Source organism: Dermacentor silvarum, chromosome 3 (assembly GCF_013339745.2).
Source record: "Dermacentor silvarum isolate Dsil-2018 chromosome 3, BIME_Dsil_1.4, whole genome shotgun sequence".
Lineage (NCBI taxonomy): Eukaryota > Metazoa > Arthropoda > Arachnida > Ixodida > Ixodidae > Dermacentor > Dermacentor silvarum.
In genome coordinates, this window is record NC_051156.1 from 4,479,099 (window position 1) to 4,504,968 (window position 25,870).

At 45.3% G+C, this 25,870-nt stretch overlaps 2 protein-coding genes across 4 annotated transcripts in view; one reads left to right on the plus strand and one right to left on the minus strand.

Annotated features, from left to right (window-relative positions):
• LOC119445284 (putative phosphoenolpyruvate synthase) overlaps nucleotides 1-16,704 on the plus strand; it is a 155,887-nt gene extending 139,183 nt beyond the window's left edge. For all 3 annotated transcript variants that reach the window (XM_037709597.2, XM_049663190.1, XM_037709598.2), the window contains 7 exons: nucleotides 1,137-1,300; nucleotides 2,229-2,307; nucleotides 5,704-5,755; nucleotides 10,688-10,764; nucleotides 10,939-11,041; nucleotides 13,533-13,607; nucleotides 16,511-16,704. In XM_037709597.2, the coding sequence (XP_037565525.1) occupies nucleotides 1,137-1,300; nucleotides 2,229-2,307; nucleotides 5,704-5,755; nucleotides 10,688-10,764; nucleotides 10,939-11,041; nucleotides 13,533-13,607; nucleotides 16,511-16,569 (609 nt within the window). In that variant the 3' untranslated portion in view covers nucleotides 16,570-16,704. The remainder of the gene's footprint in view (nucleotides 1-1,136; nucleotides 1,301-2,228; nucleotides 2,308-5,703; nucleotides 5,756-10,687; nucleotides 10,765-10,938; nucleotides 11,042-13,532; nucleotides 13,608-16,510) is intronic.
• Nucleotides 16,705-21,047: 4,343 nt separating this feature from the next.
• LOC125944459 (neurofilament medium polypeptide-like) lies at nucleotides 21,048-24,510 on the minus strand. The gene is made up of 2 exons (XM_049664974.1): nucleotides 23,771-24,510; nucleotides 21,048-22,134 (listed from the first exon to the last, which is right to left on the minus strand). Exons 1-2 carry the CDS (start codon nucleotides 24,323-24,325, stop codon nucleotides 21,667-21,669), a joined length of 1,023 nt encoding a protein of 340 aa, XP_049520931.1. The 5' UTR covers nucleotides 24,326-24,510; the 3' UTR covers nucleotides 21,048-21,666.
• Between the last annotated feature and the right edge of the window lie 1,360 nt (nucleotides 24,511-25,870).

A 25,870-nucleotide genomic window follows, 5' to 3' on the forward strand; every position in this document is an offset into this window, starting at 1 on the left:
ACACCTCCGAAATTTCAAGGCTTGCTCCGTTGCCTCCGATATTGCACCAGCAATGTACGTTGGCGTGTGAGTAGCGCAGCTCTCCTTTCACGTCACCGCTACATCTGCTGACATCGTGTGGGCTTGAGCGATGCTTTGTGTTTCAGGACGAGCCGACGACATATAAATAAAAGTGAGTTGTAGAGATAAGCAAAAGATGGCTGGAACATCGTTGGCGCAAAGGATAGGATTAGAAGCATTTAAACGAACTTTCTACATTCAATAACTGTGGCTTAGGCTCTTTAAGGACGAGGCATATAAATACCCAGAAAAAATATTAATTTTCTATCTAAATGGGCTAAACACATCAATAATAAGCATAGTCGACAAAGATAAACAATGTTTTGCGGAAATGTTTTTCAGCAATAGGGGGAAAAACCCCCGGCAGGAAACTGGAAGTAGGCTTCACTCCAAGCCACCTAAGACTTCGTTTTGAATTTGTATACACAACTCTCATTATATGGGAACCATAGACATACATTTCATTTGCTTTACATCACATGTGTGACACTACTGCATCTGTATATCTTGCATCGGCCTGTCTCCTCTGACCTTGCTTTCAAAAGACAGTGAGTCACGTGCCGAACTTCTTCGTCCTCGTCCAGTGTTCCTGCTCTAAACCAACAAAATGACGCTTACTGCCGGTCACTCAGTGTTGGCCGAAGTCATTTAGCCAGGAACTTCGTACTCAATATCGAAACTCGGCAATATAGGGAATGAGATATTTGAAGATTTCATTGCCAAAGAAAGTTTTCATGAACGAGCCTGGTGTTATCGACCGCTGCCGCTTGACCCGTTTCAGACAGATGCTAATATTATCATCAACATCGTTAGACGGCTAAGCATTGATGTACTGAAAAACAATGTCCACATTGATATATGGAATGAAAGTGAAGCCCAGGCTCGATAGAATAAACGAGATATCAAGCTTCCTATTACGCAGTTTCTTCGAAACGTTTGATAAGACCTCTGGAAAGGCGCGCTGTTTTTCTATATCTCTCTTTCCTCCACTGAAGTACTGGTCCTGAGTGTTCTGACAATCCCGGCCGTTGCTCACTAAACAGGATAGCCGATGGGCTCACTGTGCTTTCTTGCAGAACCTGCTGGTCAAGTGTACGGATGCGCTGCGGCAAGCCTGCTGGCTACTGGCCGAGCAGATGCACAGAGAGGGCCGGTTGCCAGAGCCGTCGGTTCTCTTCTTTCTCGACTTTCTGGAGATCGACTTGCTTCTGCGCACGCGCTCTCCGAAGCTGGTCGCCAAGTAAGTCCTACGGACCGACAATTGTGGACAGTGTGGCTTTGGCATGCTGTAGGCTTATTATACACGGTGTCCCAACTTTCATGCACCAAGATTTAAAGATAAGCAGATGCCAAGTAGCTAGACAGAACCAAAGTATTGTTGTTTTCCGTCGCTTGGAGAGACTCAGATTATGCTTTGAATTCCGGCTAATTACATATTTAGTCGTAATTAATTAATCAACTTTTTTATTATCGTAATTACATGAAAAGTGTCAATGAAACAATTTCAGAGCAACATGAAAAAACTCCCTATACCGCTTTCTGTCACTCAATACGTGCTACATAAAGGTGTTTTTCCGAGCGCTGAAGCCCGAGAATACACGCCCAGTGCCTCCGAGCGTCCAGTCGCCTTTCTTGCTCATTCCTGTGCAATCTTCAACTACCTAATGTGCTGTTTAATTGCTTCTGAAATGATGATTTGTTATATTTCTGCTGTATTATACCTGAGTCGCCATGTCAATTCGTGTTACATTTTATAGTTGTTTCAATGGGAGGTCCCCCACGCAGTTTTCACTTTGAGACCTCCTTCTGTATTAAATTTATCTTGCAACCAGAAAAATGTGTGTAACAGCAATTGAATAAACTTGAAACTTTAAAACCCCTGAACTAGGCAAAGAATGCTAATGTCATTAAAAAGAACGGGTTCCTACAACTGCAGCTGAAGGTGGCTGCTCTTTCAAACAATGCGGCACGCCGAGCGGTAGGCGCTGGCTCTGTATAAAACTAAGACCGGTGTATCGTGACCAGAAGAAGCTATCAAAGGGCCCTGGTTATAGCAACCATGCTGAGTGGGAAAGGCCATTATACGCCGAGCATTTATCACAATGAATCACTTGTTGGTGGCCGAGATCAGCGGATCGCTCACCACTGTTTGTAACCCCCGTTCGCAGAGCCCTTCGAAGGGAGCGGCTGCACCCGTTGCTGAAGAAGCGGATGTTTCCGGAGCTCGTCAAAGGCATCCCTAGCGTGGTAAGAGAGCTGTCATGTATTTCGTCTACGAAGAAAGCGACTTGCTGTGTGTCTTTCTATACTCTGCGTTGAAACATTCTTGAAACAAAAAATACAGAATATAACCTCTGGGACACTAGCTATGCCTATGAATTATACAGGGTGTTTTTTTTAGCTGTACCAAATTTACGTAAACAACATCTGGCATATAGGACAATTCTAATCTTTGATCTAAATTACTTTACGAGGCGGCCATTGCATCTACGAGAAATCAAAATGTTTATTTGAATCTGTAACATGATTACGCTCATTACATTTTTAATTATTTGCATTGCGGCACATATTTAAATCTGCAATACAGCTGGTGAAGTGCAGACCCTTTTTTTCCTGCCATGGCAGCCAGTGTGTTCATAACTCAAAAAGCTTCCGGTCATGTTCTGTTGGCAGCCAAGTTAGCCAAAGAATAATGAGTCCTTTGTCCCGTAGTATACCATAGGCATACAGCAGGCATTGCCAAATCCTGACTGCGGGCTTACCACTGTCGTTGAAAAGAAAAGTGTGCAATCATTGCATTCTACCGGTGCTAACATATAGGGCAGCAACTTGGAGGTTGACAAATAATCCCGAGAACAAGTTAAGGACCGCGCAAAGAGCGATGGAACGAAAAATGTTAGGCCTTACGTTAAGAGATAGGAAGAGAGCAGTGTGCATCACAGAGCAAACGGGGATGGCCGATATTCTAGTTGACATTAAGAGGAACAAATAGAGCTGGGCAGGCCATGTAATGCGTAGGATGGATAACCGGTGGACCATTAGGGTTACAGAATGGATACCAAGAGAAGGGAAGCGCAGTCGGGGACAGCAGAAAACTAGGTGGGGTGATGAAGTTAGGAAATTTGGAGGCGCAAGTTGGAATCAGCTAGCACAAGACAGGGGTAATTGAAGATCACAGGGAGAGGCCTTCGTCCTGCAGTGGACATAAATATAGGCTGATGATGATGGTGATACTATAGGTAGGTGATGTTGATGTGTTCATGAACGCGTATAAAATATGTGCCCTATGCGTCGACCTCACGTATGTAGCTTTCTTGTACTTAGCAGTAAACTTCCTTTGTCAAACATTCTAGTAGTACAGCAAAACTCGTGCCAGCTAGAGAGTTCTGTATATACAGGCTATTGTAACTCATGTTGCTCAAGAGGGCTTAACCGGACGCCTTTTGGCACCTATTCAATTGACCATGACAAACGTCTTCGCATCCAACTCAGTGGAGTGTCTTGAAGCACTAGCCCGGAGTAAGTAAGCGACCGGTGGTTGGGAGCTCAGGATTGAGGTGGAGGACTTCAACAAATCGGCTGTGGAGACGGCGAGGTTGGTCTGACCATCTCCATTGTATTGGAGGTTCCGCAGCAAGACATGGTGCCCGAGGAGAAATAGAAGAGCCGGTGCCTCGGTTGGGGCCGCAGCGTTCAGGAGCTAGCTTCTTTCTCTGCCGCGTGCCTCGCATTGCGCTTCGAGCTGGTGGCAGTGGATTGCCACGGGGTCATCGCAACAGAAAACTGCGCCTGCCCCGACGGAATCTTTCATGAAGGCTCGGTGCCCAAATGTATAAGCACGTGCTTCAAAAGTGGCAAATTATCAGCTATTTTCCTCGTTTTGATTATGTTCAAACAGCAGGGTACAACTGTAAGCTTACAAGGCCGACGAGGAAACCACACTGCTAATTTTCTTATCGTCTTTCTTGTGATTCTATATTTATATTATTCTGTGCAAACCTAGTGTATAAGCATGGTTTGGGTGGGAATATGGTTCTAGTGTGGTCTCCACATCTGGTATGTTGCTGGTGTCAGAGGATAATTGTGGTTTCCTAAGGTATGCTGACACGAAGCCTTTCATAACCACAACACTTATGAAGCATGACGTATCGGCCTCCCTTTGTTCGTCAACTCAATAATATCCAAGTGGTAAGCGATGCTGTGGTAAGCAATAAAGCTGGCGACTTAGCCAGTTTAAACTGGAGGAAATATCCGAAATTACGTTAATTAGTGTTTTGCCGCTCCTGCACTAATGGATGGTGTTTCAGTTATGTTTTTTTTGTTTTGCATGTTACGTTATTGTTTGTTAAATCACACAATGTTAACAAACGCACTAAGGCTGTTCTCAATATTGTATGTATATTTTCTTACTGATCCCTACTGTAAGTATTCTTGCCCTTGTACTTTCGCAAATTCAGAATGTATTCCAATGTTTTCAGTATTGCTCTGCGTTTGTCATAACTAAGCTGTTTCCTCACCATACTGTCATGTGGGGCGTAATGGGGTTCTCTCAAGCCGCTGCATGCGGCTTTTAACCTTACGTCCGCTCTTATTCTGTATTCTGTGGAGAGAGAGAAATAAAGATTATCATTATCATAACATTGGGCCAGTTTGCGACTAAATTTAGCGAACACAGCAGAACGTATACTAAGGTACATTAGTTTATAGAAAGTCATTAGATTATAATTATGAATATTTGCACCTGCATCTCTTGCCTATTTTCACATGCTCTTGGCGCCTGCGTCAGGACTGTACCATTGTTATAAATAAACATAATCACTCTGATTTCGTATAGCAAGCGCAGAAGATAATAATTGCAGAAAAACACATTAAAGCGTATAAGGTAAATTATGGGTGTATATCAAGCGCTATAAATGCAGATGTGAACGTCTGTGAATACCTCGGTGTTGTCAAACACACATGTAATTATCTAAAGTACGCGTTAGGCAAGATGTTCATGACTACGTAGTTTGCTATGCTCCTGCCCGAAATGCAACATTTTTTTTTGTAAACCTAGGCGTTATTAGTGACGTCGCTTACTTACGCCACTTAGTAATAGACAAAATCAAAATTAGGCAATATATGATTTGCTTTGCTTTGCTTTCTGTTTTCCCTTATTTGTAAAAAAATGTCAAAATAAAACTGGGGGTAAGCCCGCACCACCAATAGGTACAACGTGCATGAAACCACTTATAAAATAAAAGAATAGGGGTCGCGATAACAACCCAAGTGCAATTGTAAGAAATAAGCCAATTAAATAGAAAAACAAATTCGGAGGCGAAGCCTGCGGGGTATCACCAGATTTTACAGGCAGAGGTATGCGTTGGATGTGATGGATGGAAAAAGCAGATCGAAGTACGTGAAGCTACGCTTCTTGGGAATTCGGAATTAAACAGCTCAGGCAGTGACCTGCGGTTGTCGCGCTCGCGCTGCTGCCTATTTATTGCATGACGCGAGGGAGCAGGTTGCTAGAAGGTGGACAGTGCGCTTGCCAGATCAATAGAATCTTGCCCTCACCAAAACATACACTATGTCTTGGTATGACTTGTTGTTGGCCAAGCTGGTACGTGCTACTTGAAGTGCACTTTGTCGTTTGTCATGCAGGTGAATGACAGTGAGGAAAAAGATGCCGTAGGTGCCAAAACACTGGTTAAAGGTGAGTATGCTTCCTAAGTAGTGTGCAACCATCAGTCCTCAATTCAACTGAATTCAATTCTGAATTAATTCTGGTGTCTTACGTACCAAAACCATGATTTGATTATGAGGCACGCCGTAGTGGGGGACTCCGCATTAATTTTCAACACGAAGGGATCTTTAACGTCCCTCAATGCACGGGACAGGGGCGTTTTCGCATTTTCCCCTCAACGAATGCAGCCGCCGCGGCCGGAATTTATTCCCGCGAACTCGTGCTTAGCAGCACTACACCATAGCTAGTAGGTCAGCACGACGGATTTAGCAGCCGTCAAGCATAGGTGCATTTAAAGAATAAATTTGGGCTAGTTGGTGCATGTTGCAGGATTGAGATGTTGATAACTAGCGCTAAATAGACGTGGAACCAGAAGTGTCCTGTGGAGCTTTTCGTTCTCGTCCCATCTCTTTTTAACGCTAGTTACCAATGCCTCAAGCTTGTAGGCGCATATTTTCGTGCAATAGACTCAAAAGGCTTGTATTAACTTAAACTTAAAAAGGCTGATATTAACTTAAATATTGCCGAAAAAATATTGGGGTGATGTACGATGTGCCGAGCGAGATAAACACCCTTTACTTGGTGAGAACCTGAGAGGTAGAGCCGGCTCCCTGCCCTCTGTCGTCTGCGCTTGGATTCTATGTGTCTGTCTGACCATTTCTTCCACACTTGACCACCCGATTCTTCTATTGCTAATAAAGCACCTTTTTTTCGCATTCTGAAAAACGCGCTCGGCGCGGGGTAACGTTCGCCTAATCACGAGTGACACTGCAGCGTTATATAGCCACCTGGCACGCGAAACAATTCGTCAGCGACGCTGGGAAGTCTCGACGCTAGAGCGTGTTATTTGCGCGACAGCGTATTGTTCCTGTGGTTTTCCACCAGTTCGCATATTGAGGCCAACGTTCACAGCCACAGTTTTTTTTTTAAGTCACGCATAGCCATGCCATCATGAATCATGCCTCTAGCTGTGGGACACTCTCCGGGCGTTCAGAAGCACCGCATGAGCATTGTGTGTTATGGGAGGGGGGGGGGGGGGGGGGGGGGCGGGTTCTAAACTTCCTGAGTGCTATAGGCAATGACTGAACCCAACAAGTAGATGCCACGTGCATGTGCATATTTCTGTCACTTGTGTATTCACTATGTATGATCTTATATCTCGGCAAACAGCTCTGGAAGCAATTACCCAAACTAATATGTCTAGTTTCTCGTTGACACCAAAATGTTAATGTCGCCGTGAATTAGTCCGCAATTATAAGCCTTTCTCAAGATATTGGTTTATCGTTTGCTTAAATGGATGTTGTAAGAATTAGCGCTTACGTTGGGGTCACAGATAAGTAAGCGAGAGAGCGTCGATTTGTCCAATGCTCGATGTTCGTCTTGTTGTGATCCTGATTCATATTTGGTGAGGCCAGAAGCAAAGGAAACGTTGTGCTTATTGAAGAACATTCTATGGTACAATAACACATCATTCTCCAAAACTAACACAGTGGTATGTTCGTCAACAGGTATTCAATGACGAAAATGCAGATATTTGCTCGCGCCGCACATTTATTTTACAGCGATGAAATATTTCACCATGACATTGCGCCAACCAAAGGAGTTCCCTTGCTGACATGTATAAAAACTGCATCACAGTCATTAGTATGCTTCCTACGCCGACCCAACAGGTAGCTCTTTACAAGTACTGAATTTTGGACCAGTTGGTATTTCATACTCAAGAAAGAATGGTGCAAGAGAAGCGTCTAATCCTGCCAACATTGCAAAGAATGCAAGTGCAAACCGTCACTGAGAGACGCAAAGATAGGATAGCAAGGGAGATTGCTGAAGGCACTCTTTATACAAAAGTCCGATGATATGTGCGTTACGAGGCTATCGGTGAGTCTGCATGAACTGGAAATTGAATATTTAAACAATATTCTTTAATCTTTTTCACGTGTTTATGCAAGGGTCCATCACCTTTCGGATGGTTGCGCGGTCGGAAAAAAATGAAAGCTGTCGAACGACTTCCTGACGCACAAGCTCCTTAATCTGTGACAGCAGCGCCGTGTGGTCGCCGCCGATGGTCAACGCAACGAGGGAATCGTCTGTTGACGTCTGCCGCCGAGCTAGGACGCGCTGCTTACGTAGTTCGAAGCTCTGGCACAAGGTCACGAGTTCAGACACGGTCCTTGGCCAGCAACATCTGAAAGGCGTCGTCGTCTATGCCTTTCATGATGTGCTTTATTCTGTCTTGCTCAATCATAGAAGGATTCACGCGCTTGCACAAGTCAATGACGTCTTCAATATAGCTCGTGAAGTTCTTGCCCTGATGCTGCGCACGTCCGCGTAGACGCTGTTCAGCGCGAAGCTTGCGCACTGCGGGGCGACTGAACACTTCCGCGAAGCTCGTCTTGAAATTGGTCCAAGTGGCGAAGTCCGACTCATGGTTACGAAACCAGAGGTTTGCGACGTCTGTTAGGTAGAACAGGACGTTGCGTAGTTTCGTAGGTAGTCCCACTTGTTGTGCGCGCTCACCCTTTCAAACGACGATAGCCAATCTTCTACGTCATGGTCATCGGTGCCGCTAAAGAAAGCGGGGTCACTCTGGCGCAGCACGCTCGACACGATGACCGACGCAGCTTGGGTGGCTTGGGCCACGTCTTCCTGGATGGCGTCATAAGGCATTGTCGGAGCAATGGTGGGCAACGTCCGGCTTCGGAGTTCCAGGTTTGAAGAGGGTACCCAACACCTCCACCACTTTGATAAGGAGATTTACTGACGGCAAGCGGCAGGCGAAAAACCAGTACAGTCGCAAGAGAGTAACGGTCTCGTCGCCAAGAACTCGTGATCTGCGCTCACGCCCTACATCTATGAGAGCGCCCCACTACTGCTTGCTCCCTGTTCTTATTCTTCAGTACAGTATCAAAAAATCAAAGCTGAGAATCGACCTGAAGTTAGTAAAAATGCAAGAAATTTGGAGGACGCTTAAGCTTCGCCTTTAAGAGTGGAACGCGATAGCATTCAAAGATCCCTGAATGCTTGTGAGGCTTTCCTGCAACTGCGGCTTTTTTTCTACACCTTCGCCTCTGCGCGCCGCTGCCATTTTACGCTGCCGAGGAAGCGAGCGCCATTTGGATTGTGTTTTTGCAAGTAACCTACCCGGGCGCACCGCTGTATGAATGGTAGAAATGTTGGAAAAGGGTTTGTGTTTCCTCGTAACAGAATTATGTTTTCCCGTATATTCAAATAACAATCAGTAATTCTGTAGGTTGTGGTTAAGTCGTACTTTACGATTTTCCTGTCGGATTTTACTTTGAAAAATTCAATTAGTTCACTAATGCATCTGCGCCACGCGGAGGGCCTGCGTGGTCGGGGTGGTTCGGGATGGTTTCTCAGCCGCGGATGCCGGTGTCGCCGACGCCGGATTGTCTGCGACAAGGGTCCCTTAACGCTCTCGCGTTTAAAGCCCTCGCGGTGGATCGTGAAAGTGCGAATTTACCCTAATTTCCCACACGTTTCATCTCGCTCCGCGGCATTTCCGGCTTTTAAATTTTCTCAGGGATGTAGACCTAACGCTCTTCTCCCAGAGCCCACTGCAGCAGCGCTACATTGTTGCTTAAAATACAAAAAAATCGTTTCCCCGCCAAAGTCTATCGTCGCGACATGTTTTTAAACTTTCAAGCGTGTTTTTCTGAGTGTTATGCAATTATTGTGGAATTCTCATAATCGAATCGCTCGTCATCTCATGGATACATTGATTCAGGCGTAGTTTTGGCAGTGTTAGACTATTAACCGACTTCGTGCTTAACGTAACTTTCAAAATGAACAAAAGTGACCAGTTCGATGCCAATTTTTTCGACCATCCTAAAGCTTTTGACACCGTCCTTCATCTTAAGCTTCTCCGAAACTAAATGCTGTAGTGAATAAACCGCGCTCAGGGTCCTGGATTTCTAGTTTTCTTTGTCACCGCTCTCATTTGGCTAACTTTGACTCCACCGACTCCACTATCTTTAACGCACCATTTGATGCACCATCGAAATGCGGCCGCCGCGGCTGGGATTTAATACCGCGATCTTGTGCTTAGCAGCGCCACACCATAGCCACTAAGCAACCACGGCGGGTTAAAATTAAGTTGATGCCTTTCTTTGTGTTTAGCAGCATGTTCAAGTACAGTTTCTTTCCATGAACCGTTGATTATTGGAATTCATTATTAGATGTGACGCGTCCGTTGCCACTGGACCAGTTTTTAGACATGACTAAATTAGGAAATTTGCAGGCGCAAGTTGAAATGCGCTACCGCAAGGCAGGGGTAATTAGAGATCTCTGGAAGAGGCCTTCGTCCTGCAGTGGACATAAAATTGGCTCATGATAAACCATTATTAGTTGCCCATATTATTGTTTTTTGTCCATGTTATTAGATCTGTTCAATTCTCGTGTATACAACTGCTGCAATTCATTTAGTAATATTTTTACTTCGTGTTTATGCAAAATTCCCGAACGGGGCTGTAGAATGTGTAAATAAATAACTTAAAGAGCACAATTATCATGTACGTAGGCGCAGATAAAAGCTGCAACGGAACACCACGCCTATCCATGCTCATGTTCATAACCATCTTACATGGACGTTCCAGCGCTTACGAACAAATCGAAAATTTTGCCAAAAATGACGTTGAAATGCCGATAAAAGCAATGCAATGCAAAGTAAGGCAGTTTTATTTTAGTTTTTTTATACTAACTGAGGACATGGAAAAATATGTAGGCTTTAGCTTACCGTTACTACCACGCAATCATCACTGAAAGAGAGAGAAAGGGTCAAGGCGGATATTCGTAGGTTATGAACGCAGTAGCACAGGGAGTGAGTTTTGCTGTAATGAGCACATCACTGAGCACACCACTGATAATATTTTGTTTCCTCTGCAGGCACACCAGTAAGTGGCGGGATCGCCGAAGGTCCGGCTCGGGTGGTGCACACCATTGACGAAGCGACACAGATACAGGTGAGCGCACGATCTTCAATGCTTCTCAGGACATTTGCACCACGCCTGAGAAAAGATTTATAGGGCGTTTATCTTTAAGAACACATAGAGTTACATGCACTTCATGTGGCTGTCAACTCAAAGAATCGACAGTGCTTTCGTCCCCTCTAATATGGCTACTACTTCGACGCGCAGAAGGGAGACGTGCTGGTGGCGTACTGCACAGATATTGCTTGGAGCCCCTTCTTTCCCCTTCTGTCCGGAGTCGTCACAGAGCTCGGAGGACTTATCTCGCACGGTAAGCATCACCGAGAGTGCACGCGGCTGCATCGCCGCTCAGGAGTTTCTCAATACAGCAGAAGCCGGAGGCACTCTTTCAAGCCAAGAATACTTGTGTGCAGTAGTACAAACAAATTGCTCGTCCGCCATGTAATGGTGGCGTTTTTAGCTGTAGGGGAAGATGGGGGGCTCAGACTGGCAATCTAGCGAAGCCATTGATTTTCTGTGCACGCCCATGTGCTTGCGTTGTAGCGCACGTTAAAGAACCCCAGATGGTCAAAATTAATCCGGAGCCCTCCACTACGGCGTTTCTCATAATCAAAACTGGTTTCGGCACGTAAAACCCCAGAAAGAAGAAGAATATTTTCTGTGCACTTTCACTCCAGGTATAGCAAAGGGCTCCGCGAACCTGTTTCGGCTACGAAGACAGGGAGTGGCAAACTAGTTCTGTTGCAACCTGCAAAGTAGAGGAAGAACGGTCATGAAAGGAAAAATTGTCAACAACCCATGTCCACGCATGCCGATTCAGGGTGCCTGAGCTTCGATTTCTCGAATAATTTGCCTTCGTGCTGCAGTCTGCTAGCCTCTGTTGCAGCTCACCTGTGTGACACGTATTCATGTTCTCAAAACAACGACAATTATAAGGCCGCCGAATAAGCCCAGTGAGTGCAAACCGTAAATGGGAGTACTTGCTAGTCTCGTTGTCTGTGGATGCATGTGTGTGCGTTTGTGCCAGATGCGAATGCGGAGCCTTTTCCCCTTCTCTTGACTTACGAAACTAACTGTGCCAGCATGGCGGCGAGAAGCTCCGACAAGTCGTCAGAGCTCCTGTCCCAAGTGTCGACTCCCTCCGTCTACGGGGCTAGAGTGTTCCTGGGAGACTATAAAAAGCCTGAGGGAGACCCGCGCTCACTTCCAAAAAAATTTTATTTTTATTGAAACGCACGCATATATTCATGCGCTCACGTGATCACAATCGCAACTGCCGAAACAAGCTTTCGAAAACAAAAAGAACAACTATAATATTTGAGTGGAAAAGCACCTACGTAGCTAACCACAGCGCCAACATTTCCTGTGCATTCAAGGTAACAAAGCTCTTTTTTCCGATAAGGCGACAAAAGGCTCACTGACCCATTTTTCTTCAGCAAATGGTGCGGTTGCAATAATTAACCTAGTGCTATCGTTTGCGTGCTGAGCTATTACTGTCGTTTGTTTCAGCAGCCGTGCCCTGTCTCACTGGCGACAATGGAAAGCGAGAAACAACTCTCTCTCTCTCTTTTGGCACATTTAAATTTTGCTGCTGTAATTTGACGTTAAGGCATCAGCCCATCTTTCCCAAGTACCTTCCGCCACAGGAGAGGGGGATGTCATATACCACACCTATTGTGCAATCAACAAACCTCTTTCTGTGCTTGGTCTTACACGCGTGCGATTCCATTTTAACAGCCCAAATCCTGGAGCACAGCTAATAAATTTTATGCTGCAATAAAGACAGTTTCAGTAAATATAAAGTTTAGTTGGCAGCCAGCGCTTGTCTCCGTCGTGCCTTTCCGTCCTTTGTCCCCTGTCACCATGTGCACATCATCATGAATTACCAACTAGCCCCGGTCTCATACCTTGCTTCAGTATAAAAATCGCTTCTCGCCAGTGAGGTTAAGCAATGATAATTTAGCCTCCACTCTTTGTTACGAGCAACTCGTCAATGGGACTGCTCTTGTGTTATATGCTGGTCGTTTTCTTCCAATAAACTTCAGTTGCAAGTGAGCGCTGTACTGCGTCCCCTTTCTATTACTTGTGTCCGCGTCTGTCGCGCTGTAGCCACCATGAAGTCTTCCAGGCAGTTTAACGTCTCCCTGCCAACTTAAGCGTGTGCGCTTCTGAACGCTTCGCATGATTTAGTATCTCTGATGATACAGGCTACACCTATGTTTCGCTCTCTGGCTATGAAAACGAAATTCGGGGTAGTATAGCCAAGAGAGATGCATCAGCCATTGAACAAGACCCGTTTTTGTGATTCTTGTCAGCCGGGAACTCTGGCTTTCTTTCTCTTCGCCTGTGAAAGACTATACGATGGACATATTTATGGCAGTCCATCCTCGCGATCCGCTAATTTGTTTCCTCTGTCGCTTCCGAATCAGCTATATATTACCTCTATAGCCAAAAATAATTCCCTTTGAGGGCCGTGTTTGGAATGAACAGTTACAGCTATCTTCAACATTTCTTTTACTGTTGCAATTGTTTTATTGACGACGATGGGAATGGTCTTCAAGTCGCAGTCCCTGCATGCCCACAGAGACCTCAAGTGCATCTGGTTAAGGTTACCGGCGGTTTGAATTTGAGCCTTGCCCTTCCAGTGCTTTCGTTTCCCATTTAGTGTGTCATAGTGCTTACTGCGTGTGACACGGCCTGCGTATCACTCTGAACGGTCTTTCTGTGATCTTCCGTGTGTACGCACGAATGTGAGGCCTTCCCAGGCCTTCTCACGTGATGTCGGTTCTCTGTCTCTGCAGGAGCGGTGGTGGCGCGCGAGTACGGCATCCCCTGCATCGTCGGTGCCACCGGTGCCACGTCCGCCATCCGGCCAGGTGAGAAAAAGTCCCACCGAACGTGCTTAAGAGTCCTGTTCTCGCAAGCTTTCCAACCCGCCAAACGGGCAACGTTTTTGAACACAATGAGGAGATTGAAAAGTCGGTGTTGCCAAGGACACGCAATAGAAATACTGGAAAAGAGCAAACGTAAGAGCGGTGGGCGTGCAGTGCCCAAATCCGCTCCCATTTTTTTTTAGGTTTTACGCTTATCCCCAACGCAACCAAACTTTCACTCGTGTTGCCGACTTTACCCATCTTACCCCTCTCTATGATGCCGCCACTTAATTCAAAGCTATCCTGGTGTAAAACACAAATAATGCTAGGTAGGTGAAATTCCAGTTGCTGAACTAAATAAAGGGATAACGTAAGAAGCCAAAGTAAAATCTGAATCTCTAATCGAGTGGGAGTAGAACCCACGGCTTGCGAATCTTCACATCTTCCACTAGCTTACCCGTACCAGCTTACGATGAGATCCTGCTTGCCGAGGTCGTGGTGTCCGCCGGAGGAGTATATTGGTGACGAAAAATAGGTGTGGCTGTTATGACAAAAGGAAGACGAGTGAATTTGATGGACTTGGAAAGAAAAGAGTGCGATGATGATGATCTGGTAGTCGAGTGCATGACTAGCACAGAAAGAAGCCTTTCACGATTACCTGCACTTCCTAGATAACGCAGAATTTTTTTTACCACACGCGCCAAATGAACCTTTGCATTTTTAGAGGCAAGCCTTTCCGCAAATTTCAAAACTTATGGCAACAATCTCGAGTTGCTCCTTGGAATAACCACTTAAAGAACACAAGCTTCTGAGAAAAGGCTTAGGCGACATTATTCTAACGCCACATCTAAAGAAAAAAGTAATAACCGACCCTTCCCCTACCGCCAAATGGGGGTAAGCGAAGCTTGCCGTGGATGCACCTAAACTAACCATAATGCGACGGCTGCGACGGAGAGAACGACGTCGCTGACGGTATGCCCGCAGTCCGCCGTTGTCGCTTGGGTTCGCATGTCTCGAGTTTGCTAGGCGGCGTGGTTTGCAGCATTCGCCCGCCATTGCCGCTTGGGATTCTTCGAAATTGCTTCAAAATTAAATATGTTCCTTACGTATGACAATAAATGACTCATACCCCCGTAAACGCGGCCTCCCCATTACGACGACAGAAGAGAAGGGAAATTCTACGCTGGAATGAGTGCGCGAAGATACAGGGGTTTCAGCAAACACTTTCAAAAATTCTTAAAGGTTGCCTGTGGCAGATTGCGCCATTCGAGTTCATGAGCAGGTCTACTCGAAGAGGCGGACACTTGCACAAGAAATTGCAATGTCTAATGGAATAATTAACAAAATGCACTAATAAGTTTTAACTAATTACCTGATGGCCCATATTGCAATTTACAAATTGTAGGTGTAGAGCTCGCAAGGCGCATCCACTTGAAAATAATTCTCAGGATGACATCAGTTTCGAGATATTAATTCCCGAACTTTGCGGAGAAATGCATTGGTGTTCCAGTTACCTTTGTGCCTCAATTCAAAAAGCAACGTTTTTTTTTAAAGAAACTAACTGGAACGCCAATGCATTTCTCTGGAAAGTACGAGAATTAATATCTCGAAACTGGTGTCATCCTGAGAATTATTTCCAAGTGCGTCCGCCTTGAGAACTACAATTTGTAAATTGCAATATGGGCCATCAGGTAATTAGTTAAAAACTTAATTAGTGAATTTTTGTTCATTTTCGATCATGCATGGCAATTTTTGTGCAAGTAATGTCCGCCTCTTCGAGTAGACCAGCTCATTAACTAGAATTGGGCTATCTGCAACAGGCAACCTTAAATAAATTTTGAAAGTGTTCGCTGAAACACCCTGTATATGGTGCCGTTAGAACGCGTCGTGTCGGGCCTGAAGGGCCATCGCACAGGCGCCAGTGCACTCCCCGTGAACTGCGCTGGCAGTAAAATCACATCACTGTCAGACGTTGTTCACTAATATTTCTGTGCGCCAAAAACAAGCATGTGCTGTCGATGAAATGTTTAATAACTTTGTTTGTGCGTTAAATATCTCAGAAATTCTCATAAATTATTCACCTGGTTTGAGCAACTTTCGCGGTTGAATAGTATAGCATCTATCTTGCATGCACGGTATAAAAATAACATATAGCATACCCCCCATGTACATATTTATATACGGAACATCCCGGCTACGCCGACGGTGAAAATTCGCCTGGAGGATCCATATAAAGCTGTCGCAATAAAACAATTTACACCCTTTGACGCGTGTCTTTGTCCCTCAAAATAATCATCGGTCTTGATTGCGCTTCATTGCTTGAAAACTCTTGAGCTCGCTACTTTACTGTCTAGAATTCTATATACCGCTGATAACATACGTGCTGTTCCTTACCTGGAAGTACTGGGCGCGCAGCTTTAGGCATTCAAGATTGATGACAATTATTGTTGGGGAAGAAAAATGCGCCCGAAAGGGTGTAAACTGTTTTGAGAGTATAAGAGGCACAAAGCATGACAGTTTCATATTCCGTCCAACAAGTGGATAGAGTGTCAGGTTTATCGTCTCCAAAACTTTGATGCCAATTGTGAATGTTCAACACTGCAATGTGAAACGTTATATGCACTTGTACCTAACACCGACACTTTGTGCGACGAGAAGGTGCCTTGATAGGCTGTGTGACAGCGTCCTCATAGCCTTTTATTGATCATCCCTACCTTCTTTTACATATGTTCTTATGTTTCTCTGGTCTTTTATAACCCTTTTATTCTTTTTCCAAGTACAGGGTAGCCAACTGGAGATATGCTCTGGTTAATTTCCCTGTTTTTCCATTGCCTTTTTTTTTCTCTCGCTCTTTGGGTCATCCTTCTGCAACATTGTACTGATGCCCTGTTTCTGCTTTTTTGCAGGATCGATGGTTCGGTTAGACGGCTCAAAAGGAACGCTCCGACAAATTGATACGAACTGATTCATGCACTTCAGAAGACTAATGTGATCAGGGGAGCAGGCTTCCTTTCATTTCTCAGGGTTTCATTCTTTTTCCGTAGAAGACACGAATGTCGATTGTAATAAATGTGTACGATACATTTGTAACACTATAGGACCAGTGCTCTTTTCTGTTTTTCAAGGCCCAGCACTGACGTGGCTTCGGCAGAACCTCTGTGGTCCCGGTAATTGGAAGAGACCCGCAGTAGCGCGGCTTTCCTAAAAAGGAAGTTTTATGCAAAGACGCTTCGCAACGCTGCTGACATATCCACATTTTGCTCATCTATGTGCAGTGCAGACAAGTGATAGTACTGTGGCAGCTTGGGTGTGGCGAAAAATGCTACAAGGCCACTGAGATTCGCTAAAGTTCTGATTTATTGTAGATCAGTGTTTAATGCAGGATAGTAACGACTAGAAAGGAGTAACTTGCACAAACAAATACGACTCCCACCTTTTTTTTCTTCTTTGCGGAAATAGAATGTGCGCGCGCACCTGCAACAGTTTACACCAACACAGCGAGAAGCAGTGCAAGAATTACTGCGCAGTATCGTTTGTTCGCTATAATTCTACTGATTCACTTTACGGGTGAGTACGAAAAGGTCGCTCCGCATATAGCCTGATGGATTCACAAGCCGTCTGTCGGTTATATCTTAAAGGCACACTTGCCAGGTGAGTCACCAATATCCTGGGCCCTACGCTGACTGAGGACAGTCGTCTGGTGCCCAGGACACACGGGCCTGAAAAGCAACGAGGAGGTGGACTGCGTAGCTCGCGGACTTGCTGGCCGAGCCGCAGAAGCTTCTTCGACTCCCCTCACAGACCACCATGAAAAGCCCATCACGAGCACGCAGATTTTGGAGGACCAACGCCTGACCAGACGGAAGTGCGCTCCTCCACATACCAAGTTAAGCAGCCAACAAGCCAGGGACTGGCGCCGCCTTCAAACAAACATATACCCGCACGTATTGGGATTGCACGCAATCTTACCAGAGGTATACACAACCAGGATATGTCCCTGGTGCAACGACCACACAGCCACAGTAACACACATTACTTACCAGTGTACGGAGCACCCAGCCAATGCAGTATCCAGGCTGGTTAGCTCATCACAGACAAACACAACGTGGTCTTGGGAGGCACGGCTTTCCGAGCTGGCACTGGGACGCCAACTGCCGACCCTGGACCAGACCCGGCAAGGCACCGCGGCCAGTGGGGCTCTACAAGAGGGCTCCACCCGAGATTAACCACACCACTCTTCATACAATAAAGTTTATTCATTCATACTAATTAACTTTGTCGAATAAATGCCGCAATTTCCTAAAACTCATATGATTTTACGAATCGCCAGTGACACATAGCAGATTTCTACTCCTTGAGCTTGACTATGCGCTAAGAGGCCCACAATAAGTGAAGAAAAAAACGCAATGCATTAACTACTAATTATCAAGTGTTTTCCAATTAACTATCAACTAAATACTTTAGGGCACGTATTGAAGATTGTGGATTGTAGCCGGCGAGTTGGCAAGGCTCCTCTAACAAATTCGTAAGATGGCAACAGTTTCGAGATATGCGTTCCCAAAATATGCAGCGAAGTACTAATGTGTACAGATGACATTGCAGATAGTTTGCAGATGACATTGTCCGATTCAGCAACAATGGGGACGAATTACAGCAAATGATTGAACGAGAAGAAACGGAACCGAGGGGCTCGATTTTTATTAATCACATCATGAAAAGCCAACAATGACACCAAGGACAACATAGGGGAAATTACTTGTACTTACTAATTACATTAAAGAAATGATAAACTAATGAAAATGAAAACAAATGACAAAACAACTGTCCGCAGGTGGGGAACGAACCCACGTCTTCGCATTACGCGTGCCATGCTCTCACCATTGAGCTACCGCGGAGCCGTTTTCCCATCCACTTTCTGGGGTATTTATGTTTTACAACTAGAACTAACCCTGGGAGTGTTAGCCAACGCCACCACTCACAAACCTGTGGGTGGATGTGGAACATCCTTTCTTCTTCTTTCTGGGGTTTTACGTGCCAAAACCAGTTCTGATTATGAGGCACGCCGTAGTCCTTTCTGCCGCAGGCGTCACGAGCACGTGATCTTTGTGGGTGATGGCAACTGGTCAATAAACCCTGAGAGCATCATTGTTTCCGCATTCAAGCCCTCGTTATGTAATGAACGAGAAGAAAGCGAACCGAGGGGCTCGATTTTTATTAATCATATCATACGAAGTCAACAAACAATGACACCAAGGACAACATAGGGGAAATTACTTGTGCTTACTAATTAAGTTTAAAGAAATGATAAATTAATGGAAATTAAAACAGATGAAAAACAACTGTCCGCATGTGGGGAACTTTGTTCGTTCCCCACCTGCGTTCTAGTTGTAAAACATAATAAATACCCCAGAAAGTGGATGGGAAAACGGCTCCGCGGCAGCTCAATGGTGAGAGCATCGCACGCGTTATCCGTAATGTGGGTTCGTTCCCCAGCTGCGGACAGTTGTTTTTTCATTCGTTTTCATTTCCATTAATTTATCATTTCTTTAATTTAATTAGTAAGAACAAGAAATTTTTCCTATAGGGATAGGAAGAGAGCGGTGTGGATCAGAGAACAAACGGGAATAGCCGATATTCTCGTTGACATTAGGTGGGGAAAAATGGAGGTGGGCAGGACATGTAATGCGTAGGATGGATAACCGGTGGACCATTAGAGTTACATAATGAATACCAAGAGAGGGGAAGCGCAATCGAGGACGGCAGAAAACTAGGTGGGGTGATGAAGTTAGGAAATTTGCTGGCGCTAATTAGAATCAGCTAGCGCAAGACAGGGGTAATTGGAGATCACAGGGAGAGGCCTGAATTCGTCCTGCAGTGAACATAAATATAGGATGATGATGATGATGATGATGATGATGATGATGATGATGATGATATACAAACAATGTATAGAAGTATAGAAAGGTTAAGGATCGTAACGTCAGATTTCTAACTTCTTTAATAGCACGACTTCTGACGAAGACATAACCCGCAACGCAGACGAGGACAAGCCCCGTCTGCTTCTCGGGCCATGCGCAGTTACATGTTAACAGCGAAGCTGTTTAAGCCGGGCGTAATGCGTCTGCTGAATCCAAAAAACCCCCTGGCCGAGCGAGAGCGTAAGGATCGTAACGTCTGTAAATTTCATTCTCATGATCAGGGTCGTCTGCGAGTAATTGACATTTACAGACTCTAGAGGCGGACTGGCGATCCTGAATTCTTGTTCCCTGGCCCGGCTATTGAGCATTAAGTAGGAATCAGCTAGATCAGCAGCAGTTTGCTGCTAATGCTGCTAATGCTGCTGCTAATGCTACTACTGCTAATGCTACTACTGCTAATGCTGCTACTACTGCTAATGCTGCTGCTACTGCTAATGCTGCTGCTACTGCTAATGCTGCTGCTACTGCTAATGCTGCTGCTACTGCTAATGCTGCTGCTACTGCTGCTAATGCTGCTGCTACTGCTGCTAATGCTGCTGCTACTGCTGCTAATGCTGCTGCTACTACTGCTAATGCTGCTGCTACTACTGCTAATGCTGCTGCTACTACTGCTGCTAATGCTGCTGCTACTGCTGCTGCTAATGCTGCTGCTACTGCTGCTGCTAATGCTGCTGCTACTGCTGCTGCTAATGCTGCTGCTACTGCTGCTGCTAATGCTGCTGCTACTGCTGCTGCTACTGCTGCTAATGCTGCTGCTACTGCTGCTAATGCTGCTGCTACTGCTGCTGCTAATGCTGCTGCTACTGCTGCTGCTAATGCTGCTGCTAATGCTGCTGCTGCTGCTGCTACTGCTGCTAATGCTGCTGCTACTGCTGCTAATGCTGCTGCTACTGCTGCTAATGCTGCTGCTACTGCTGCTAATGCTGCTGCTACTACTGCTAATGCTGCTGCTACTGCTGCTAATGCTGCTGCTACTGCTGCTAATGCTGCTGCTACTGCTGCTAATGCTGCTGCTACTGCTGATAATGCTGCTGCTAATGCTGCTACTGCTGCTACTGCTGCTGCTACTGCTGCTAATGCTACTAATGCTGCTGCTGCTGCTGCTGCTGCTGCTGCTGCTGCTGCTGATGATGATGATGATGATGATGATGATGATTTATTGATCGTGTTTATTCTCAAGGTCTGATTACCTAGGACTGGTATTGTTTAACACAACCCATAATACCCAGCTCGAGATATACTTAGGGGATACTTTCAAAGGCTTAGCGAATCAGCCTGTCGCTGAAAGTTACCTGTAGAGAACATACGGCCACATGTACTGGGTGTTCGAAAAGTAACAATGCAGCGGAAATGGCGATCCTAAAATTTACATACATAAAGTTTTACATACATAAAATTTACATAAAGTTTTACACACAGCAATGCATTGATCTCTAGCAGTTGCTGAAAATGCCCACCACCGGAATTAATACATGTCTGCACACGCGGTTGCATATTTTTGAAGATTTGGTAGAGGTTTGCAGGACTTATCTGCTTTATGGTGGGTAATGGGTGTCTGCAGAGCCTGCAGTGTGCAATAATTGTTGTGCACCCGTTCTTTGAGTGCACCCACAGACGTTATCAGACGAGCTACAGGTCTAGCGCTATCATATCGCATGTGAAACTGCGGTGTCATTCACAAGTCTGATCACAATTTTTTTTCTCACTGTCCAGTTACTTTTGTGACACCCAGTATGTTTCAAAATGCAATGAAAACCAAAGGCGGATTCTGCTCGAGAATTTTCTTCTACAGCTGAAAAAAAAGTACAGCTGCAGTACAGAGCACTGTGAGGTTTTGTTTATGAATCGCAACAGAGATAGACAGATGGCAATCTATTGGCTTCCCAATATTTCTCTTATTGTGGCAGCGGATCATCAAGCATGTACGCACAAAAATATCGGCTCTCTTCTCGGGACCGTATATTGCTTGACCCTACTACCTCACAGGGCATCCAGAGTGCCACGGCAACACAAATAGGACACGAAGGTGTCACTTCTTGGGCGGATTAGGCTACGCACTGGGACCCTACGTTAGATGAGCTGGGTTACGATGGAGAAATGGCTCGGCTCCTTCCCTTCTTCTGCTTTTTCTCCTTTTTCTGGCGCTTCTGCTTGGATTCCTTTTCTGCAGTCAGATCAACTCTCGCCAGATGCACTTGCTGATTACCGGAAGTTGCACGTGGCACTTCCGTCCCGATGACAGTTCTCCCTTGTGGTTTCTCCTCCACGTGTGAAGCTGGCACGCGGACCGTCGACGCTTTCCCAGCAGAGTCCAGTGACTTGGAAGACCTTTTAGAGGGCGTTTCATTGTCTTGTCCGACGCTTTTTCGCTTAGCTTTCGTAGCCTCTGGAATATGTTCTTGAGCCACACTGGCGGAGTCAGCCGCACTTTGAACTCCTTGCTGAAGATTCTCGGTGTTTGGTGGCACCCTTGTAGGCGGTGCGTCAATGTCAACAGGAACTAAAGCCCCCGTGGGCTTATATAGCGCTTGCTTGCGGCGCTGATCCGGATTCTGCAGGGTAATAACATCATTCAGATTTAAACACACCTGCAAGCTGAAGTGACGCGTACTACTACGATAAAGTCATAAATTGGTCTGCTAGAATAAAACATTTATATTGAGTCGAGGAGTAGGAACAATCTAATAGAGAAAGTGAAGACGCTTTGACGACGCTCGAGTTTGTTAGTTTTTTTCGACAAGAATTATATGAATCAAGGCAATGGCAGCAAAATGATCCACACAGTGTTATATAAATTTTTCTGTAAGCACTACTGCAAGAACTGCAAGTAGAAAAATTCTAGGCTATGTTGGATTCCACCACATGTCATTCATACCAATGTGCTAGCTGTAAAATATTACCTTTCAAATTGTCCACCATGTTTACATTTTCTCTAGATAACTCGAATTGTTTGCGGCGAAAGTCATTGACAAGGGGCAGCAGGATTTTGAACCAAAGGGACGCATTGCACCCGTATTCTGACGCATCGAAACAATAACACTCGCCTAAATTATTTCACGGAACTTTATTTCTTCTTTTTCGACAGTGGCATTTCGCAGCCGCCAGTAGAATTCTACTGCATTACAGCTGATGGAAATTTTACATCGCCTCCGAGAGTATCGTCTTCGTGCGTGAGCGATACGCCAATTTTTGTTTGGTATCGAGGATAGGGCCTTGCACGGTATGTTCTAATGACGCAATTATTTGTACATATTTCACCAGTTTACCTTTTCTACGGAGAATTTGTGCTGTCTTATTTCCCATAGGTGGTTGCGTGCATATATCGCCGACTGTGATTGAAACAAAATATTTGAAAGTTTGTGCTAGACCGCGTAACTGAATGGGTGACATGTGAAGCAGAATGCAATCGAGTATGACACAGGATTAGGCGATGTGACGAGATTATGAAACGAGAACAAGGAAGAGGATGGATCAATACAAGAGAAAGGAATGAGAAACCTCCTTCTGGAGGGAACATAAAATAACGTGATGAGTAAGGACGCACAAATTATTTCAGGGTGAATAGCCAATCATTTGGATTTCAGCTGTGATCCAAAGGTCCAAAACGGTGCTGTATAAAGCCAAAGCTGTTCCAGGCTTAAGCTGCCTATATTATTGGGATATAAATGTCTGTTTCGAGAGTATTTTTGTTGTGTAGCGAATTTGTTAGCAATAAGGTTCTGCTAGTCGAGCTTGTCTGAATTTCTTTAAAATCCGAATGCACATCGCCCTAGCCATGGTTATGCGATGTGACTGATTTCTCATTGTTCAGGCGAAATTGCGGTGCTCTATCTCCAGGAACAGGCAGTAAAAATTACCCGGCTCATCCTCGCTTTTTTTATAAAACGCCAAGCTTCGCTTACGCAGAAGGCACCTGATCCGCTCAAATCATCCCGAGAACTAGAAACTGCACCATTTTTGGGGTTTTGGTAATTAGGGGAGCAGTCACCACACACTTAGCACCTCAGCGTCGCTTTCTCACTTCCTGCTCTTTCCAGAGGTGCCCGTATTCGCCAGCTACTTAACCTTCAAGTACAACTAAAGTTTCATGATCTCCTTACGGCATTCCTTCCCAGTGCTATCGTGAAGCACTTGCGCCCATGAGAATATATTTCTCGTTACTCTTGACCAACGCAAGCTCTTGCTTACTTTGCCCGCCGCATGTTTGTGCTTGGACTGTTTAGCCCGATGAGGCTTTGAAGACCCCGCCGTTATGCTTTTTGGACTGGATGCTGGTTTTGGTGATGCCCGACCAGGACGTTGTCCTCCACGACCCGCTGCGAGCGGCTCCGTCGGCTTCGGTTCGCCAGGTTCCCGCAATCCTTGCTGTCCTTGCATTTCCTTGACCGAAGCTTCCTTGCCTTTGCCTGTCACATCTTTCAATTCTCCGAGTCCAACCCCCAACTCTGTGCCTGCAACTTCTTCGCGTTGTCCCGTCAATGCGGGATTCGGTGCCCCGGACACCCGGATGAACATGTCGCTTAGTACACCTCCGTCGGTAGGAGAAATCGGCAGGGCAATATTTTGAAAGAGCATTGCCTGTACACTAAGTCGAGGTTTCTTGGAAGCCGAAGTGACCTGCACATGCTCTTGCCCGACTTCCTTTTTTTCTTCTGCAGCCTCAGGCAGCCTGGCACCGTCTGCGACCACGTGATCAGGTACAGCGAGAGATAAAGCTCCAGACATATCGGCACCTTGAAACATCGGTTGCTCGGACAGAAGTTCTCCGTGTTCTTTCAATTTTTCCTGACGTGCAAGTTCTGGCCCAGGAACGTTATCGCTTTGTCTGTAGCCTTCCTCCCTGGGCTGGGCGCCTCTTTCTTCAGCGAGTGGCTGTTCACCACCGGGAGCGACCTGAGTGTTGTCCAAGAAAAGATGTAATCATAGAATGAAACCAGAGTAGAGCGAAAAAACATGTGGGAACTAAAATGGCGTTATATCTTGAATTGAGCTGATAGTGCACACAAAGCGAAAGCACTTGACAGCGTGTTGTATGTGTCTGTCCCTTCTGTAGCGCCATCAAAATCGCTTTCTCTGGAAACACGTTTACAATGTCCACACCGAGAATGTTGGCTGCCTGGTGTCGTAAAGTCACCTCACAGTATCATATCAAAGTCGTAGCACAGTCAGCTCACAGCATTACTCGGTGAAACGTAGTTTTACAAATTGGTCATGACTAGCACTTATCGTATGTCGAAGTGCTGAACGTGAAACGCTTCTCAGATGAAGCGATTTGGGCGTGTTAATTGTCCATCTCCACCAGACATGGCTGAAAAAACAAGGATTATTAGTTATTCATTTTATTTCTTACGTTTCCTCATCCTTGCGTTGATTGTCAAGGCTCTTTAAGTGTGTTAGTAACGTAGCCAAACCTTTATTGCTTTCAAGCAACAATTAGTCGAAGCAAGATCATTTGTGAAAGTGTTATGCAAGGGGAGTTTATGTTCTTTCCCATCATCTCATACTGCGTACCTTAAGCGGCCCGCTTCACACACTTTCACGTCTTCCCTACGGGTTGGACGAAACGTTAGGCATATATATATATATATATATATATATATATATATTGTCGCGCGTGTTCTAGACAGAGACGACAATGACGATGGGGACATTAACGGACTCCGTCTAGTGGGTCAGTGGGATTCTTGGAGAAGGAAGAAGACATGTCTCTGTTCTGTTTTGTTTGAACAGGTTGTCCTGCTGTTCTTGAACGTCTCCCTGTCCTCTCTTGGCATTGTACCGCGACAGTATATATATATATATATATATATAGTTTTGTTAAAACGCTGAAAGCAAGGTAGAAAAAAGGAGAGCACTAGCTTGGGCTGAGAACGACGACGTTGGGGACTTGCCTGCTCAGCCTGCATGGTGTATATAACCGCTAAATGTAGGGTGTTTCACTTCACTTGAGTCAAACTTTTAAAATATGCAAATGCTACGTAGCTTGACTGAACCAAGGTAATGTTGTTTGTCGTCGATTGGAGATCCTCAGATTATTTTTTGCATACTGTCCGATTCGATAATTAGTCTTAGTTAATTATTAAACGTCTTAGTTATTTTAATTAGATGAAAGGTTTCAATGAGAATTGTAGAGCAACTTAAGAAAAACGTGGCCAACTTGCACTAGGAGTGCAAAGCTGGAGTAAACAGCGGAGCTGGTGATCGACCTAGCTTTTCTTCCCGGTTTTACTAGGCTTGGCCAAGTTTTGCTAGGAAATGCTAAGTGCTGCTAGGCACGGTATTCTGAAT

Excerpts from the sequence above, each read along its gene's own strand:
- LOC125944459 (XM_049664974.1), bottom strand. The coding sequence starts at position 24,325 with ATGTTTCAAGGTGCCGATATGTCTGGAGCTTTATCTCTCGCTGTACCT. Across the intron at positions 22,135-23,770 it reads ACAAACATGCGGCGGGCAAA|AATCCGGATCAGCGCCGCAA; the intron begins GTAAGCAAGAGC and ends ATTACCCTGCAG.